The sequence below is a fragment of the Dioscorea cayenensis genome, chromosome 7 (assembly GCF_009730915.1).
Source record: "Dioscorea cayenensis subsp. rotundata cultivar TDr96_F1 chromosome 7, TDr96_F1_v2_PseudoChromosome.rev07_lg8_w22 25.fasta, whole genome shotgun sequence".
In the NCBI taxonomy this organism is placed as follows: Eukaryota; Viridiplantae; Streptophyta; class Magnoliopsida; order Dioscoreales; family Dioscoreaceae; genus Dioscorea; species Dioscorea cayenensis.
In genome coordinates this window covers 25,899,168-25,919,289 of record NC_052477.1, presented here as the reverse complement: position 1 = coordinate 25,919,289, position 20,122 = coordinate 25,899,168, and the positions used below count along the sequence as shown (strand labels likewise).

Here is a 20,122-nt window from a genome sequence, read left to right as displayed (position 1 = left end):
AAATAATATACTTGCATCTTGATAAATCAATTTACGATCAGAAAACCCTCCAAACAATAGTCATGGCCATAGCTAAGTTCAGAGCTATCGAGGTACTCATGTCCTTGACATTGACTCACCTATTCTGTATGGTGACTCTGGAATCCCGATGTATCATCCAATTAGGGTTCTAAGCGCCACCTGAAGAGGATAAACAAACTGGGTCCTCCACGTCACCTCTAATTAAATAATCTATTTTAAAAATTACATTTCTAAATAATATTTAAAATAATAAAAATATATGAATAATAATAAATTATTATATTATAATTACTAAAATAATTAAATAATGCGTTTTATTATAAATTATTAGAAAAGTTGCTAACCCCGTAGGCAAGGTTAGCTTCAAGACACTACTCACTGTTGTTGTTATTGTTTCAATCCTCTCTACAAGCTACATTTTGACTAATGTCAAGGTTATTCTTGTCATTACACTATGAAATTATATTCCTTTGCCATGGAAACTAGTTTTCCATCTATAACTTGAATTAATTACATTCCATTGATTTGAGGCAATGATTTTCACATAGCAATGTAACCTTCCAGTGAAAAAACCAACCAAACGCAGGAAAGGCTTTCCCTTGATAAAGATTCCCAGGAAAGTAACCACTTTCCCACCTACCAAACACACCCCAAGAGTTTTCCAACACGAATCCATAGCAAGTAAATTAGTTTTGAGTTGATCAACATAGCGATTCAATATGATAAAAACTATGAAATACTTTCAAATAAAGTAATGGAAATCTTTAGATAATATTCTTGTAGAATTATGCAAATTATAAATTCCCACTCACTACTTAGGTGAGAAACCCCGAGCAAGCTACCCCTCCACTAGCTTCTTGCTTCACGACGAGTCCTCACCACCTAACCACCCAAACACACACAAGCAACCAACAAGAAAGAATTAAACATAGAGAGACAATAATGAAACCATGCAACGCAACCCTAATGAGCTTCACTCTAACCCAAATAATTCTAGGAAAAGACCAAGTTTTACGGGTGCTACATTAGTTATACAGTACCTCCTTGATTTCAAGGATGAAGGTTACTTAAGATTTCAATAAGATACAAAAAAGAATCACTTCAGCAACATTCTACTCATCAAACAAGAAGACATTTGAAGGTTGAAGACTCATAAACCATCATTCACCACAAGCCTTAGATTTACTCAACCAAAATGAAAAACATGGAGGAAACAAGAAGGGACCATACCTTGATGGTTTCAACAAGAAAAATGGAGGAGAAGTGGAGGATGATCCCTCAATGCACAAGTTGAGGAGGTGGAGAAGGGTGGGGAGAGAAGTCTCATTCAAGAATAATGATGAAGGAATGGAAAAGTATGGTTAAAAGGAAAGAAAAATGAGTAAAAGACCATCATACCCTTGCCTCAAAAACCTGGAAAAAGCCTCACACTAGCATGTGAAAAATGTCACACGGCCTTGTGCGTTTCTGGAAAATTGCTACAGTAAACCCCCCACCCTCCCTGGGCAGGTGATTTGAAGGATGAAGGTTACTCAAGATTTCAACCAGATACAAAAAGGATTTTACTTAAACAACATTCTACTCATCAAACAAGAAGATACTTTAAGGTTGATGAGAACTCACATTGAAGGAGAAATGAAGAACAAATAAGGAAGAAAAGGGTTAAAAGGAAAGATAAATGGGCAAAAGACCATTATAGTCTTGCCTCAAAACACTGGAAAAGCTTCACACGGCCTTGTGACATTTTTCACATGGCTTTGTTGGTTTTTGGCAATTTGCTACAGTACCAACATTGTGGTAATTCGACTTTTTCATATATATTTATATATATGTATATTTTTTCCCCTCATGTTTCAATGTGTTTTCTAGAGAAATTTTCATGTGCGAGTGTGCTTAAGAGTGCCCCAAGTCAATAGAAACAAAAATGAGGTCAATCGAATACCAATTCAGTTGTTTACAACAATTTTTTTATAGGCTGAATGGCATACCGGGGTCCACACTAGCTGGATAGACTCTAGTATGAAAATTCCAGAAACATTGATCTAGGTCAGACGGGCCTTATGGGGGCCTTATGGGGGTTGATTTGGGGCGTAAATCTAGGGTTTAAAAGCCCTTTTTTTCATCTTTTTCTCATTCTTTTTACACCTTTCCTTGAGACCTTTTCTCTTCCACTTTCCTCCTCCTCTAGAACCTTCATCCCCACTTCTCAAACCCATCATCCCTTGCCTTGCATCAAGAAAAAATTTGAAGATCTCTTCTTCCTCTCTTGAGAAGTGCTTTTCCTTAGGGTTTTGAGAAACTTTGAGGTAAGGATGTGTTTTATTTGATCTTCTTCTTCTTCCTTTCTCTTATTTGGATTTTATTTGAAGTTATTTATGGATAATCATGGGTTTTGTTTGGATTTAAAGAATAGAAGAAGTTTGAAGTTGTATAATCTTGAATCCAATGAGATTTGAGAAAGATCTTTCATGTTCTAAATTAGGGTTACTGTATCACCGAACCAAGTTTGGTTTCTTTTGCTTTTCTTGTTAGTTTTGAGGGTTATGAGAGTTTCATTCTTGTTAGATCTTATTGCTAGAGTGTTTAGCAAACCCTAGGAGCACTCATTTTCCCATTTTGAGCATTGTTCTTCATTTCAATTGATCAAGTCATTGATGAGGTTTCATAGCTTGTTTTGGTTGTTTAAATGCTTCTAGGAGGTGAGAATTCAATCAAGGGGAAAGAGCCAGTGGAGAAGTAACACCGGATGTTTTTAGCTCGCCAAGTTTGTGAGTGAGATTTATTAAATTATGCACAATAAATCATGCATGTTTTCAAATGTTAAAGTTGCTTTGGCCTTCAATGATAATTTATTGTTTCTAATACTCTTGAAATGTTTTCTATGGCATTTAGAAACTTGATGATTTATTATTTAACCTATTTCAAGAATATTTGCAAAGTATAAGTTACTTGTGATGGTAAAACCCAATGGTTTGGATCATATGTTTCGAATTGTGTATTTTCAAGAAAAACTAGATGTCTTGGTTATGACGACTAAATGAGTTGTGCAGACTAAGTTGAATTTCATTGTGACGATGCTATAGTTATGTTATACTTTCTAAGGCTGCTCTTACATGATGTTTTCTTGATGAAAAAGTATTTCTTTCGAGGCATATGACCAATTGACTCAATCCTCTGAAATTATGGTTGAGTTTTTGAATGATATATTTAGAATATTTTCTATGATGTTATTTATGTTTAAAAACTTAGTTTTGAAATGCATATTCAAGGAATTATTGAAATTGGTGTCTTTCTATATGAAAATATTTGTTTCACGATTAGCATAACATTTATTTGATTTGATATGTGCAAATTAGTCACTCATGGAGTGAGGATGATTTATGTGAAAAGTTGTGAAATTAAGATGAAAATGATTTTACAATTCCTTGGAATGATATGTCAATATTTCTAAAGTTTCTCGAATTGTTTTCTATGGCATCTGAAAACAATATTTGGGATTATGACTGAGTCCATTCAAAGATACTTTGCAAGTATGTCATATTGTCTTTAAAAACTTCATTATTGTGTTTTAAAGGTTCTAAAATGTATGTTTTCATGAAACTTGGGACTCTTGTTATGATATTAAATGAGTTTATGCAAACCATTTCTGCAACACATTTTATGTTATTGTTGAAGTTATTCTTGAAATGTGTATTCAATTTTTATTTTCCAAAACAATGCTTATTTGACGAAAAGATGTCCAAATGTGATGTTTTGGATAGTTTACTCACTCTTGGAGTGAAAACTTATATGATAGAATTTGTGATAATTTGAAGAGATTGATGCTATATTTGAAATATCTTTTCAAAGAATACTCTTGTATGGCGTTCTTGATAGAGATGGTTTCATTGAAATTGTTATAAGCAAGTTATCCATTCTTGAATTGGCATTTGTGTACACTTGTGATCTCTCAGTGAGATTTATGCTTTCCTATTGATGTATTTACAGAGCCTACGGGCTGGATATGGTTATTTGTTGATGGTGACATAGGGGGGATCCCCAGTATTTACTGCAGTAAGGGAGTGGATGGTTTTCATGGGCTGACCTGTTTAGAGGTGGCGTGGAAAACTGTCAAACCGGCTATGCCATTTCAGGTGGGAGCGTAGAGCCCTCACTTGGATATAGTTGGGTTGTTCGGAATCACCACACGAACTTCCCAGTGGTCAACGCCAAGATACGCGCATCTTGGTGGCTCCCGACCTAACCAAGGCCACGATTAGTGACGGAGGGGTTTCGAGGCTATTTGTGATACTATCGACTTATGACTTAATTATTTACTTATTTATTTTCTAAACGTTTCGAATTGTTGAGTTATTGAAGGAAAATTGTATGATTCTTGGATTTAAACTTGTTTTAGGTTCTTTGATGAATGAAAAGGTTGTTGACTTGCAATTCTTGATGAAAAGCTCGCATTCATGTTTTTATACTTGATTTCTACAATATTTTATCATTGTTGAATTTTAAAGCACATTATTGTTTTGCATTTTCTATTTGTTCATGAATGAGACGTAGTTTCCTATTTAGTCCTTCACTTGATAATCTAATTTTTTGAGGCTATTTACTAAGATCTGGTCATCGATTGAGATTTCTTGAATACCTATTTTATCAAGTTATTGGAAGGAACGGATGTTTTTGCAATTATAATTGGTTTTAAAATGTTTATGATTTAAAATGGTTATTTATAGTGTATATCATTTGCGCAAGCTTGAAATCTTGTTTTTTTTTTGGCTCGTTTCTTATACTCTTTTAATTGTGGCCGCACTTTTGAATCATTTAATATGTTACAACTATTAAACCTTGTGTTATGCAAATACCTGGGTTTGAAATTGTGGAAAGAAAATAATTTTTGTTTAACTATTCATTTTCCTCAAACATTTATATTTTGAGATGTTTGGAAAGTGATTCCTCTTTAAGTTAAAGCTGGACTTTGATAAATTGTTATTGTAAAAGACTTTTATTGGTATACTATGTTCTTTGTGGATTTTAATGTTACTCTACGGTTGCTAAGTTCTTTATTTTGGGTGTTGGTAAACTCTTAAAACTGTTTATTGTAAAATTGGTTATATTTCTTTTGGACATATATGTTTTATAGTTCCATGCGATTCCCCTTACTGAGTTACCAAGTTACTCAGCCCCTCTTTCTTCTCCCCAGGTGTTAGTTCAGCGAAGCCATGCGGACGTGAAGTGCTTGGCAAGAGGTTATTGCAGTGCATTTATTTCTTTTTGTTTGTGTATGTATATTCCTGTATTTGGCATGTAGGGTGTGGGATCCCTGAGGTTACAGTGTCAACCGACTTATATGAATCTCCTTCTTAATTATTCATGTATATTGCTATTAGTGTTTTCTGAGAAACCATACCCATATTTTGGGACGATTTGATGATTATGTATTTCAGGGTATAGATTTGTATTTTTGGGAGGTAATTGTAAATGTTTGCTTGACTTCAAAATGTCCTGATGGAGTCTTTGTCATTGTTGTTGTTGTTGTGTTGTTCTTATAAGGGTTGCTTATAATTCATACCTTGTGTTACATTGATGATCATGTATAATAAGGTTATTGTATATGTTCATTATTGAATTATTTTGTGTTGTTATAGTGGTTTTGTTCAAGGAACATGTTAGCCTTACGACGATCTGGGGTTGAGGCAGGTGTTTGACCTCCCCTGAGTTGTCGTGGCGGTATGTCATGTGTGAGACCCGCGGGGCGAGGCGTGACAAATGGTATAATGATTCTACTGCAGTACCACTGGTACAATACCAAACACCAGAACAGCATAAAGGCACCCATATGGGCATGTAAACATCCATACAGGTGTGTGGCATTTGCACACTGCCATGTGCCACCTCCTGTGGCTTTCTGCCGATTTGCTACAGTACTCCCGCAAAACCAGAAAGCCACAAGGGCGTGTGAAGGCCTGCATGTGGCCCTTGGAAATGCTAGGAGGCCGTATACATGCTCAGGAGGACTCCTAGCTATGTATTTTGAAAAAAAGAATGCAGAAACGATCATTTTTCAACCACAAAATCTACAAAATACTCAAAACAAACTAGTACACATACAAAAATAGAAAAAGAAAGCCGAGCAAAAGTCCTTAATATCACACATGGATCTTTGCGAGCAATTATACTAGGTGACTGTGTTGTGCTCCAACGCGCCTTCACTAATGTTCAACTGGTCTTCATAAGAAGAGTGACCAACAATTTGGCACACAATCTAGTAAAGTCTGTCTCAAAGTTTGATGTTCAAGAGGAATGGGGCCTTTCTCCCCCTCCTTTAATAATTTCTGCATTGAGGGATGATTTGGTTTGATTTAAAGCCTCCTTTTAGTTTCCACACACACACACACACACACACACACACACACACATATATATATATATATATATATATATATATATATATATATGTATATATATTGTCAATTTAATTAAATGATTTTACAAGGATTAATATTATGACAAATTAGTTTAGAAATTTATTCCTTGTCACTTGGATCAAATATAGAAATATTTATATAGAAAATTGAATTAGATAATACTAAATTATCCTTGTTGACCATATATTTTTTTAGAATATTTGTCTGTTTTTCTCACAAATATTATTCATGAAAATGGATTGACAAAGCAATACTAGTTGGATAGATCAAAGTCAATATAATGTACTCTTCTAGCTGTTGCAATGGAATTATATATATATATATATATATATATATATGAGCTTTGATCCTCCATTCACCTTCATAGATTTATAATCTATGAACATTGTTGCAGGCCGTTGGATTTTAATCCAACAGTTCTGTACTGTTGCATGAACAGTAACACTGTGCTTATGAATAGTTGTATAGCAAAAAGTGAGATGCACAGTATTTTAATCTAAACCATTCAATCAATCTGAGCACAGTAACTGAAACAATCTCAGCAAACAAAATCCATTTTTGCTAAATCTACAGTGGAGAATACAAAAACTTAAATAAAACCACAGAACACCACACCAACCCAGTTGAAGCAAGTACCATGGTTGGTCACTGTTCATTGCACTATTCATCTACCAAATTATTCCTATTTCTCTCCTCTCAAGCCTCTCTCTTACTTTAAATTATCTGGGGACGTTCTGTGAACGCCCCCAGAGAACACTTTCTCAATATTTTTGATAACGTGAATAAGTTATCTCACGTGCACCTTTTATTATCAAGTGTCATACTATTCGAATATTGCTATGGTAAATAAATTTTTTAAAATAAATAGTACTAAGTTTTAATTGAGGATCTAGAGATTTTTCTTTTTTCATTTCACCATTTTAAAATATTACTTTAGTAAATGAACATGGGAAGGGCAATATAAAATAAATTCAAGTTTTTATAGGGTCATAAATGAAAAGGGTCTATTGAAAATTTGACAATTTTTCATAATTAGGGAAAAATATTTTTTTTTTTGAATAAAAGTGGATAAACCACATGCATTAAAAATAAAAGAAAGGGTACAACATTCCACTAGAAAACCATTTTAATTTTTGGTCAAATTTCATAAATTCATTTTATTTTTTAAACACATATTTCAAATAAGTAATACTTTTTTTTTTTATATAATAGGTTTTTCAAATAGCTTTGCTGAATGATGTATGCTAAGTTGCATCTACATTAGCATTCATATCATTCTTTCTCTTTTTTTAATTTTTTTAATAATTAGTTTTTTTATTATTTAAACTTTAAATTTAAACCTGAACTATAAATGATAAACGAAAACCTCTATTTAAACTCTAAATCATAAACATTTGCCCTATTTAAGATTTAGGTTTAGGGTGTGTTTAGTTCGGAAGTGGTTTTCTGAAGTGGTGGAATCTTGAAAATATAACTTCGGTGGAAGTGTAAACTTCATTTGGAATTGTGTAGTTTCATGTGTTTGGTTGTAGGGGAAAGTGTCAAATCAGTGACCACTTCCTTGGTTGGTGGAAGTCAAAAGTTGAAAATTGACACTTTCTCAGTTCTAGTGTTTGGTTTGGATGGAAGTGGGGTTATAGTCACCACTTCAGGTTGAAGGGTAAGATTACCCTTTTCTATTGTTAAGTGGGTATATTACAATGTTTTAAGATTTTATTAAAATATTTTATTTTAAATAACTATATATACCTATGTTATACTTGTGAACTTATGATTTCCATTTTGAAGTTATCTAGGACAAGTGATTTATGTAAATGTTGGATGGATCTTTAATGGTTCAATTGTCATGATGGTCATGTTTTATGGTATTTTAATTTTGGATGACATTTTTGGGAATTGCAGAATTATTTGGTGAGTATAGTGGTGCATTTTTCTTCTTGTGATTGCTAAGTGTTTTAACTGCCTAAAGGGAAATGCAATGTAATTAATCTTGGAAGCTCTAGTTTTTCCAGGACCATGTCAATATTTTTGGACTGCCTGAATTGCATCATGCAGATGATTTGAGTTCAATAACAGTAATGCATAAATCAGTTAAAAATGAAGTAGATGTAGCAAATGCTGGTATTGTTGTTCAACAACAGTGATGCAGAAATCAGTTGAAATTTTTTACTGTTATCTGAAGTTCTATCTTCTAATTTACTCTCAATTCTTTGTGTTTTTCAAAGATGAAAACATTGCTATAATTTGCTTCAATTCAATGTATGCATTTGTGATTCACTTGTTGTTCAATTCAATGTTCTAATTCTCTGTAAAACTTGAGTATCATTTCTAAAGCTTAAAAGTATCAAAGAATTACAGTAATTTGCTAAAAGTATCATACTAGACACACCATTCACCAAACATTGAATTATTTATCTCCACTTTATGTATTTGTTCTTTAGATTTAATTACAACAGCTGAAAGTAACTCAGAAAAAAAAGATACAAAGTAATAATATTGTTTATTTTCTGAGAAGATGTTGGCTTATGATGTTTGCACCCTTCATTCTGAAGTTCAGTTCCTCAACATCATCATTCTTGTATCTGTTTTTTGCATCTGCAAATGACATGTACAAATAGAGCAGTCAAGGATAATCTCATCCATATGTAGGTTGGACTGGAAAAATCAGATGGTCAAAACTGAATAGTATTGGAGGATCTAAGAGATAGCAGGACATCTAAGAATTACACTTTCAAATCTTCAAATTTCCTACAATTTTCACAAGGATAGGGGTTTTCTTGCAACATCATAACAGCTTAGAATTTACAAACAAAACCATTAAACTTACAATTGAGAGAAGTTAGCCAATAAGAATGGTCTTACAGAGTATATGATAAAATAACAAAGATGGGGTAATTAGCAAGTATGTTTGAGAAATAGATGAGCTTAAGGAATACCAATCTACCTATATTCAGGAGCAGATGCTTGATTAGAATGATGAGTTCAGCCAAACTGTTGTATGGCACGATCAGCACTCCAAGGAAGTTCAAGAGTTAAATGAACTCTTCTTTTCAGGCATGTGAAAGTTCACATGTTGAGAAATAAACATTATATTTTTGAAGCTATATTTTCAGAAGTATATAATCACAAAAAATGAAAGAATTCAATTTTTAAATAGCCAGAGTCATCTTAGAGCAAAGTATATACAAAATAACATACCAATTTTGGATGAGACACTGATCAGTGTTAACTCATCACTTCAACTTACAAAAGAACTAAAGAGAGAAGAAAACATTGCATATGCGGAGTCAAATTGTAATCTAATAAAGTAGTGAACTGTAAACAAATATCACCAGAAAAGCCGCAAGGCAAATGAACTAAATAGACACTCATATCGGATAAAGCTGTAGTGAGCATGTGAAATCAACAAGATGAATAAACAATCTAGGTTGGTTTGCTTCATACATGAACTAAACAGACACTCATATCTCCAATTTCATCTTCTAATTATCCAAAATCTAATATCTTAAAGGCTAGAACACCTCAATGTCATTCAACACCCTAATTTTCAAAATAAACATGCATAAGAGACCTTATTCACATGATCAAACAGTCACTAAGCTTCAATTCTCCTTGCCTATCATCAACAACATCTCAAACACTTCAAAATTGTCCATCACACCACAAACCATAAGCTTCAAAATCAAGTTAAGGCCAGACTAACTCACAATGGTGGCGATGCGTTTGTTAGAGGCGACAAGGGCTCTGCCATGGGGGTCGAGCACAAAGCCAGCGGGTGGTTTGGGAAGTGGCGAGGTGCGTCCTCCACTGGTTCGTGGCGGCGCCTCCAACTCTCGGAGAACCTTAATCGCATCATCGCCGGAAATTATCTTCTTCTCCGAAGCTCTCTTCTTCCCTGGTCTCTTCTTCACAAGACCCGCCTGTTGCTGCTTGGCAGCGCGGCAGGGCGGCAAGCGAAAGAGAAATGGCTTCAAGTCGAGCTTCTTGGAGGAGGGGAAGGGAAGAGGGAGGCATAGGAGGAGAGAAAGCTTTAGGGAAGCCGCCATGGGAAGGAGGACAAGCCCTAGAGGTCGCTCTCTGATGCCATGGCCGCTGCTTCGTGCCCGCTTTGAGAGATGAGCTTTGGTTTTGAGCGATGATGGTTGTAGGGGAGAGGGAGGCCAAGATCTGGGCAGCCACTGATGAGAGAATGAAGGAGGAAAGGGGAGAGAGCACCGGTGAAATAAAGGACGAAAAGAGGGGCTGGATCTTTGCTTTTTCAAAAGTATACATCATCAGTATCAGCTGTTAGATGGGCATCTAACGGCTTATGCGGGGACATCCCTAGAAATGAATTCTTGGGACGTCCCCAGGAGATGAATTCCCATATATATATATATATATATTATAATTGAGGGTTTAGGGTAATTTTTTCTTTTATAAATTTCAAAATTCAAACCATGTAAACCTTGTCATTTTTATAGGTTATATAGATGAGGGTTTAGGATCTCTATTTCCAAATATGACAAGTGGTTATTTTTATGTAATGCGAGCCCTATGCATTGAGGTTGCAGGCCCTTTTCAACGGCCCGAAATCCGAAATCCGAAATCCAAAATCTCATCTAAGCCCAAGAACGAATCAAGATTCAACCCCTCTCTCTCTCGCTCGCTCTCTTCTTCTTCTTCTTCTTCTTCTTCTTCTTCTTTATTTTCTTTGGTGATCCAAGAAAAATTTTGAAACCCTTTCCTTTCATCGAAGAATTGGTGCTATTTTTCCAAGTATCAATTGGTTATTTTTTTTTCTTGATTATCGGATTTGCGACAAAGATTGGGTCTTGTATCAAGAATTCAAAGGAAGAGCATGATGGAGGAATCGAAGGTGAGTTCTACCACCCTTTAGTGTGGATTTCTGAATGAATTCTGGGGTTAGGGTTTGTTTCTTGGGTTTGTCTTGAGTTTTTGTTTATATGTGAGTAGAAAGAGGCGGAAGTTGCTGCTACTGATATTTATAATGTGGAAGCTGCTGAAATTCTAGCGAACGAAGCGCTGGTGAGGGTTTTGTTTTATGCTATTGAGGATAATTTTATCTAAATTTGGATCTTTTTTGATTGATTTCTTGTTCTTATTGATCGATACCGTTGGTTTGTGTAGCATTTGCCTATTTCGGAGGCTGCCCCGATTTATGAGCAACTTCTTTCAACCTTTCCAACTGCTGTAAGTCATTCAAGGGTCTCTGAAATTTATTTGGAGTTCTTATGTGCTTTTTGATCGATACTGTTGGTTTAGGTAGCATCTGCCTGGTTTTTATGCGTTTGTTTTCTTCTCTCTCTTTTGTTTTTGAGCAAAATGCATGCTTAGTCTGGAAACTGGAGGAGGTGTAGTCATGTGAAGTAATGTTAAATCCATGTTTTTCTCCTGTTTTACTTTATTTTATTTTTGGGATAAATTATCTTTTTTAATCAGGTTCTAGTTGAACATATTGTCACTTGAAGTTTATTTTAGGTGGAGGAAACAGCATTAAATAGTCTAAAAGTATTTTGCATGACTTTTAGATCATGTAAAAAGAGATGGTGCCGAGTTAAATTGCCTTTTGATTAAGCAAGAAAAGCTCTCTTCAGATGATGCCCCTTGGGTGATTTTTTAGGAAGTGAATGAAACTGATCATCTGGCTCCATAGTTCATATTTTGGGTATACAGTTGTGTTCAGGGGGATATAAGGGGCCAATCTTTTCTTGTCTTGACAATTAGACTGCTAGAAGTAGGTGCAGATAGGAATTTAGACACAAAACGAAGATCAGTTAAGTACATTAAATTGCAGTTAAAGTGATCATAAAATTGGCTTTGGCTTTTCTGCGTCTTTTTTTTGTCTTCTCTTCATTTTTCTTCAATTGCGCTGAACCATCAATCTAGCTGAATTTGTCTTTTATATTTTGTAGGCAAAATTTTGGAAGCAGTATGTTGAGGCATATATGGCCACCAACAATGATGATGCTACAAAACAAATATTCAGTCGATGCTTATTGAACTGTCTTCAGATTACTCTTTGGTATGCTTGAGTTTTGCTTAACATGATCATTTTGATCTTGGTTTTATAGTTAGTAACTACTGGTAGATGGTGGTGTTCATGTATTCTTATCAAGACAGAGAATGCATACAATGTGAGCTATTAATTTTTGGCTTCTTGGAGTATTAAGCATGCGGAAACAAGACTTTACTGAGTAGTTATATTTGGTTGTCATATCTGATCAGCTATTTCGCCTAATGAGAAGCTTTTACCCTAGGTCCCGGGACATTATTGAATCCTTTCTTCCCGCGCTGCTGCTAGATACAGGCTAGCCTTCATTTTGTATTTAGTCATAACATTTGCCTTTTGCCATCACCACAACATCTACCTGTGTCTACTTTGGTCATAAAACCCTGTGAAATGCAGTTCCAAATTCAGTGTGGAATTGTTGCAGGGTCCTCGACACCACATCTGGTGGTTCCTGGTGGTAATTAGTTATTCTTGTATTCTTGCTGTGACTGTTTGTATTTTTCTAAAAACAAACAGTATATGTTGGCTTCTATAATAAAGACCTGCTGAAGTATTTTGATAAGATATTTTGATACAGTAATTTAAAGTCTTTAGTCCTAATGATAAAGATAGAGAATATTTTTGTAAATTAATATCAGTTAAGATTAAAAAAAAAAATAGCAGCTGATGTAAGTGCTATTTGTATATGTTTAAAGTGCTTGCCACCCAGGTCTTCATGGTTTGTAAGTTAGCAGCTAAAGGGATACTATTGGTTTTTGAAAGAAAAGGTAGCTCCAATATAACGAAAGTATTATGGAGATATGCTCTGATGAAATTGCTACAGCGACTTTGCACTAATCATCTATCAGAATTTGAAATTGTTTGCCCTTGTTCGCAAAGGAACTCCAATTTAGTTAGAATAAGGATGATGGCTAAACTAAGAATTTTTTTGTAAAAGCAATTTGTGGCTGAACAAAGAAATGATCCCTTCTAAATATTGGTCGCTCTTGGTCTTTATGGTTTGTTTTCATGTATGAAACTTGCATGCTTCTTTTTAATTATCTCATAAGAACTTCTATTTTCCATGTTCAGAATTTTCACTTGCTTGTTCTCAACTTGCAGGCAGTGTTATATACGTTTCATTAGGAAAGTCAACGAAAAAAAGGGGGCTGAGGGTTTGGAAGAGACAAGAAAAGCTTTTGATTTTATGCTAAGCTATGTAGGTGGGTGTTATTTAGTTTCTATTAAGTATTGAAGTTCTTTGCTTTTGGTGATGTTTGAATTTTTTGTGCACCAAGTACCTTGTGCAAATTATCCGTGATTCCTCAATTTCATTTTGTTTATGTTTATGTCTCTCTTTAGGTACACTCTCATATCTATTATTTCAAAGATGTGAAGATTTGTATGTATGTATGCATGTTTACATGTATGTATTAATTATCATAAAGATCTTTTCTTTTTTATTGATTGCTTACCAAGAATATGTTTGCAAATTGCAACATTTGGTATCTATGCATATATCTGTATTTATATATATATTCATTGGTTGGCCCAACCTATTATTATTTTTATTTATTGCTTATTAAGAATATGTTTGCGATATTTGGTACCCATGCCTATGTTTGTGCACAGAAATCCATGAAGATGTACCTCATATATAGAATATTTTGTGTTACCTTTTAAATTTTTTATCACAATCAAGAATTGATGTTCATGTCCTATGGAGACACCTATATTTCATTCTTCCTTGTCTAACAGTTCAATTCAACAACTGATAATTTACCTGTGTTTCTTTTGGTTCATGGTGACCTACAGTTTGCAAATTTTCACCTATCAAATGATATATGCCATGTAATATGGTTACGCCAAATTTTTTATTGAGTCGTAGTTCTGTCCGTGTTCATTAATGCCCAAAACTAATCTTCAAATTTCAAACAGAATCATATTCTAACAAATTGGTTGGTTTTTTGGTATAATACACAACTTTAAATGCTTTTAGAATGCTATTATAAGTCAGTATTTCTTATTGATGATTAATATGGATATGAGTCAGTCAATGACTTTTGTCTTCTGGACCCATCCAGAGGTCTTTTTCTGCTAGCTGAAAAATTTGCTGGTGATGAGTTGTTCAGTTTGATAACAAAAAAAAAATTAAAATAAAAAAAATAAAAAATAAAAAACTTCTTCTGACCAATAATCATGGTTAATGCAGTCTAAATTCTTTATTTACCATCTTTGATTGTAAGACATGAGGAAGTGGTTCTTTCAGCCTTGCTAGCTATATGATGCACAACTTATTTCATTTCTATAATCTAATAATCTGGTTGATTGTAAAAATTAGTTCAATGGGTATGTGTTTGAACATGGATTATAAATTGAACATGGGCTACATTCTCTAGACTCTAGGCGCATATTCAAGTTCTAATAATTCTTTTATCTGATGCCTACTTGAAGTTTGGCTGGTTTTTTGTTTGTATTGATTCATTAACATATAGCTTTTTGTTCTTTGCATATTCTAACAAATTACCATGTTCTTTTTGTCAAACATATATATGTTAGAAAAGAACTTGTTTTTATTGTTTCAGTTTGGTTATGAGGGCAGTTATTTTTTTATGTTAACTTAATTGTCACTATTTCATTTTGTGAAAGAGTTTGCTCTGCTCACCTAATTGTTTGATTGGTAATTGGTATAAGGGCAAAATGGCACTTGAGTTTCTTTGTCTTATATTTTGTGACAACTCCTTTTTTGTTGATTTCTAACTTGTTTTTTGCTGTCTTAAATTACTCAAATCATGGTTCACTAGCTTCCCACCTTCCACTTTCTACTGGCATCTTATGACCACATTGATCACACCTGCTCCTTTTGTAGAATGTTGGACTTAATGCGTTTAGGTTTTGGTTTTGATTTGATTATGAATTTTCTTTGACACCTGTTATCTGATTAATAATGTCTTAGCGCATCAGGCACAGATATTGCTTCTGGACCAGTGTGGATGGATTACATTTCCTTCCTGAAGTCTACGGCGGTCTGTTCAATTACCTTTCTGATTGTTATACTTTCTTCCTTTTTGTTAAGGCAATTTATTGTTGGCCTTCAACAAGCTGCTTGGTTTTATACTTGTGCTTTTAATTTTTGCATAAGTCTCTTGTAGGCTACAACATCTCAAGAGGAGTCACATCGAATGACTTCTATGAGGAAAATATACCAAAAAGCAATTGTTACTCCAACTCACCATGTGGATGTCCTTTGGAAAGATTATGAAACTTTTGAAAACTCTGTTAGTCGTACACTGGTAAGAAGACTTGAAAAAATAATTTTTGAAGTTGTCACAATAAACTGATTTCATTTTGTTGTATTGATTTACTTTTCATGCAACATTACTTCATATCAATCTGCAGTAACCACTTTATGATGTTATTGTTGGCTTGATTTTGCTGTGTTGCTTTTCCCATATGCCTGGCCTGTGTGCTTTTATAAACAATTTTGGATGCATCATGTGAACTATTAATGTTTATCTTTTTTTCAGGCTAAAGGTTTATTATCTGAATATCAGCCAAAGTTTAACAGCGCAAAGGCAGTTTACAGGGAGCGTAAAAAATATGTCGATGAAATTGATTGGAATATGCTTGCTGTTCCTCCAACTGGTTCTTACAAGGTATGTATCATCTATCTAAGGACTGGTGCTTCTTTGTTCAGCACTTTACAACCTAAAGTTCCTAACAAGCATCACTTGCATGAGTTCAAAAGATGGTGCGCTGTTTCTAAGCTTTGGATAGAGTTCTTAGGCTAATTTTTATTTTCTCAGTACAATTTTTTACAAAGATTTGTTTCAGGTTGGTTGGGAATCATCTTTTCCGTATTCTGCAGTATTGGTGTAATATTTACTTCTATTTTTCCTCATTATTCATGGAAGGCTGGATTTGTAGTAGTTATTGATTTTTGATTTAATAGTTGGGCATCAATTATGGATGAAAATAGAACCCAAATACGTGTACATGATATAGCTTGGCCATTGATTTCAGGTCCTGCAGTCCTTGCAGCTAATTTCTTCTGGCTTGTAGTCTCTGGTCTTGGGTTTTCATTGTCTTTCTTGTATGAGTTTTAAGATGTGTGAATAGAGCAAAGGTGAATCTAATAATTTCCTCTTTTTGGAAATTGGAATTATGGTAAAACTGCTGCTGACTAAATTCAAAACATATGGTGGGATTGCATAATGTTGGAAATCTGGGTAACAGTAAATGTTTGAAATTGCTATATTTACAAATAGTTAGAATTTGAATCTCGTCACTGCCTGACTCTATCAATACTTACTATCTTGGGTTGCCTGTTACTTGCTATCAATTTTCCCACTGTAAATGCTGATTCATAATTAAGCTTCTCTTCATTAATCATTGTTCCGGAGAATAGGATTGACCTGTTTTGGAATGGCTTGGCATGAAGATTCTCTACTTTGGCTTTTTAGCAATCACTGATGTTTTGGAGAACTAACCATAGTTGTTGAAAGAGCTGAGGAACATTCAATTTGTTGGCTTAAATGTGTTTGTGCAGGAAGAACAACAATGCATGGTGTGGAAAAGGTTTTTGGCTTTCGAAAAGTAAGTTTTGTTTGTTTTGGTTTATTTGGAAAACAGTGATGTGTTTACATTTGAAAAATTCTTTACATATTATGTGTCAAAGGTGACTTGTTCTCCCGAGTTTGAAAGAAAGGTGACTAGATTTTGTCAACTCTGTACCTTGTTTGTTGTTTAATGTGTTTTGTTTTGGGGTATGTGTTTGTGGTGTTCAAATTAACTTTGTAAATCCTTTTCTGCTTATGCTTTTATATTCTTGTGGGATGGTGAGGTTCTTTGATCCTAAATTATTAATTGTTTGGTGGTTTCTTGTTCAACTAAGATGATGGCTGTTTTTTTTTTAATTTTTTTCCCGAGAAATGAACTTGACTAAGACTCTTTATCCTTCCCATTCTTTCACAAGCAAAGAACAACCTCTCTCCCCTACCCCTCTAAAAAATGAGAAAAGACATGAGAAGAAATAACTAGTTCATAATTGCATGGACTCTTGGGAACTAATGGAAACTAACATAATGATAGTGTTGTTTATTTAATACCTTTTCAAAGTAGGTGTCAGTTTGGAAGAATTAATGTTTAGTTTAATGCATAAGGGGGTGCATCTCACTTGTTTTGCTTTTCTATTCTATGACAAGGAATTTAGAAAGCAAATACATCATGAGCTTGTCGTTCCCTGCAAATCATAATATTATGTTTGCCCCTCATGATGTTTATGAGCCAAACCAGCAATTTCCCTGATTTACGCTATCCTTTTTCTTCCAATTGCTAACCTTGTGGATGTCTTGGTTCTGGTTTCCTCAAACTGAATATGAACACATGCTTCATGAAATCAAAGCAACACCTTATAATTTTTTTTCCCCTGTTAGAGAATGTGTTTCTGCTGTTTTCTTGAATTCTGGCTTTGTGAACTTATACACCTGTTTCTGTTTCATCTAAATCACTGCCGATTTCTGACTAGGGCAAACCCACAACGGATTGATGCAGCATCTTCCAATAGACGTATTATCTTCACTTACGAACAGGTGAATTCGAGTGGTCGTTTATTTTATTGGTTTAATTCTGTAATAACATTATCCTCTGTTAATGCGTTTTTAACTGTGCTGAAATTAAGTTGATGTTACTGTTTTTCATCATGTATTTACATGCATAGTTGTTGATGTTACATTTAATATCAATTTACCTGTATGGTTTTTTTCTCTTTGTTATAATATAGTAATATAGGTTCTCATAGGCAAAGTTATGCTGCAATGCTCCCATATTGCTAGGATGGTTTTGTGGTCCTTACTGCTTGAGAAAGGGAAAACCTTGCTTGTTATTATTTAGAAGGCATAGTTAATTTAAACCATGATCCACCACAACATAACGCCCAAATTTTTAAACTTAAAACGCAAGATCATTCTCAATAATAATGGATATGAAAAAGTACATCAAACAGAATAGTGTGTAAATGCATATAAATACACGCTGTTTCTCATTGTTTTGTGTGCACCACAGCAAAATTTGTAATTTCATGTTTAACCCTCTGTGACCTTGCTAAACCTCATTGCTCCATCACCCAGCAATAATTTTTATTGCTTGTTTCGCCCTCTAAAACCAAGATGCAGGGGTATATGTGGAAAAAAACAAACTACAGTTTAAAACTAATACATGTATAACTACAAAGATATTCTTATAACAGTAGGAGAAATTATTAGAAGTTACACTGTGGGATGTTCTTAGCTAAGATTTATCACAATCACTAATAAATTTTCCTTGCATGGTCATTCAATCTTAGCTATGAATAGTGTTTTTCGGATTTAGAACATTTAAGGGGCAAAGTAGGCTATCTTATGCTGAAAACTTGTTATCTCTTCCTTGCTTGTGTGTGTTAATATGGGTAAGTACCACTCCCATTGGTTTGAGTAACTTGTGTATTATTAGATAATAGGCACAAGTTCATGTATACTGTTAGCTGAAACATGTTTTGCGATTCACTTAAATCATAATTATCTTCTGTGATTTTGAAATGGTTATGATAGTTCTAATTCCATTCAAGAGATTTTAGTTACCTGCTTGTTGGTTGCTTAAGTTGCCATACATTTCCAATTGCTTTAGGAGCATCCAGGTGGCTACATTTGGTGACTTTTTGAATTTTCCTTCTTGTCTTACAATGCTGTAAATCTAGTTGTTTATATTTCATTGAGGTACTGTGATATTTTAGTTGTTTTAGGTAGTTTAAGTCATGTATAATCTCTATAATCATCTTATTGACATTGTGAGCTTAATCTTTAATTTGTCTAACTTGTTGCAAGTTGTATGCTCATTATCTTAATTTTCTTGTTTGCCATACTGATGAGAGTATTATACTGTCTCCAGTGTCTTATGTACTTGTATCATTATCCTGATATATGGTATGACTATGCTACATGGCATGCAAAGAGTGGGTCTGTTGATTCGGCAGTCAAAGTATTTCAGAGGGCTTTGAAGGCTCTTCCTGGTAATTGCACTGTTTTTTCTGCCCTCTATTGCTGCTTTGTGTTAAATGCAACAATTTTTGCACCAAAAATATAGTTCTTTGAGCCCTTTTGGTCTTGACCAATTTGTATTTGTATCTATGAAGAATTTAAACAAAGTGACTAATTGGCTACATTAGTAAAATACATATTGAAAGCCATTACGATTTTTTTTTTAACATGTTTTTCTCATTACAATGTCTAGACCAAGGTCAGTTACAATTTAATTGATTGTATGTAACTCATCATTGTTGAGGAATTTTTAACCATTTGGGTCTAATAGATAGCAGAAAGAAATTTGAATCATTTGGTTGTAATGGCCGGCTTGAAGTGTTTATACTATAAATCACATATATCAGTTTAGCTTTGACTTAAGTTCAAAAGCTTTGAAAAATTACTCTAGGGATAATAAGTTGGATCTTTATTGTTTATTTTCCTTAAAAAATTTAAAATATTTATTCACTCAATATCAATATAAAAATTTATATTTATAAAATTTATAGGAGACAGTAAAAATACGCTCCATATTATCTAAAATTTACTAAATTATATCATCCATTTAAAATTTAAAACTAAATTTTATAACAGAATTTTGTTAAGCTTAAGTGGACTTCAGAAACAGCCACGTAACC

General features: G+C 34.0%; 1 protein-coding gene across 1 annotated transcript; it reads left to right on the top strand.

Moving 5' to 3' along the window:
- The first annotated feature begins 11,040 nt into the window (after window positions 1-11,040).
- On the top strand, window positions 11,041-19,548 carry LOC120265246 (cleavage stimulation factor subunit 77-like). The gene is made up of 11 exons (XM_039273127.1): window positions 11,041-11,295; window positions 11,394-11,465; window positions 11,568-11,630; window positions 12,353-12,462; window positions 13,552-13,652; window positions 15,394-15,455; window positions 15,582-15,722; window positions 15,957-16,085; window positions 16,979-17,025; window positions 17,957-18,020; window positions 19,354-19,548. The coding sequence occupies exons 1-11, from the start codon at window positions 11,278-11,280 to the stop codon at window positions 19,546-19,548; spliced, it is 1,002 nt and encodes a 333-aa protein (XP_039129061.1). The 5' UTR covers window positions 11,041-11,277.
- The last annotated feature ends 574 nt before the right edge of the window (window positions 19,549-20,122 follow it).

Coding starts and splice junctions, on each gene's coding strand:
- LOC120265246 (XM_039273127.1), top strand. Junction 11,466..11,567: donor TTCTAGCGAACGAAGCGCTG/GTGAGGGTTTTG, acceptor TGGTTTGTGTAG/CATTTGCCTATTTCGGAGGC. Junction 15,723..15,956: donor ACTCTGTTAGTCGTACACTG/GTAAGAAGACTT, acceptor TCTTTTTTTCAG/GCTAAAGGTTTATTATCTGA.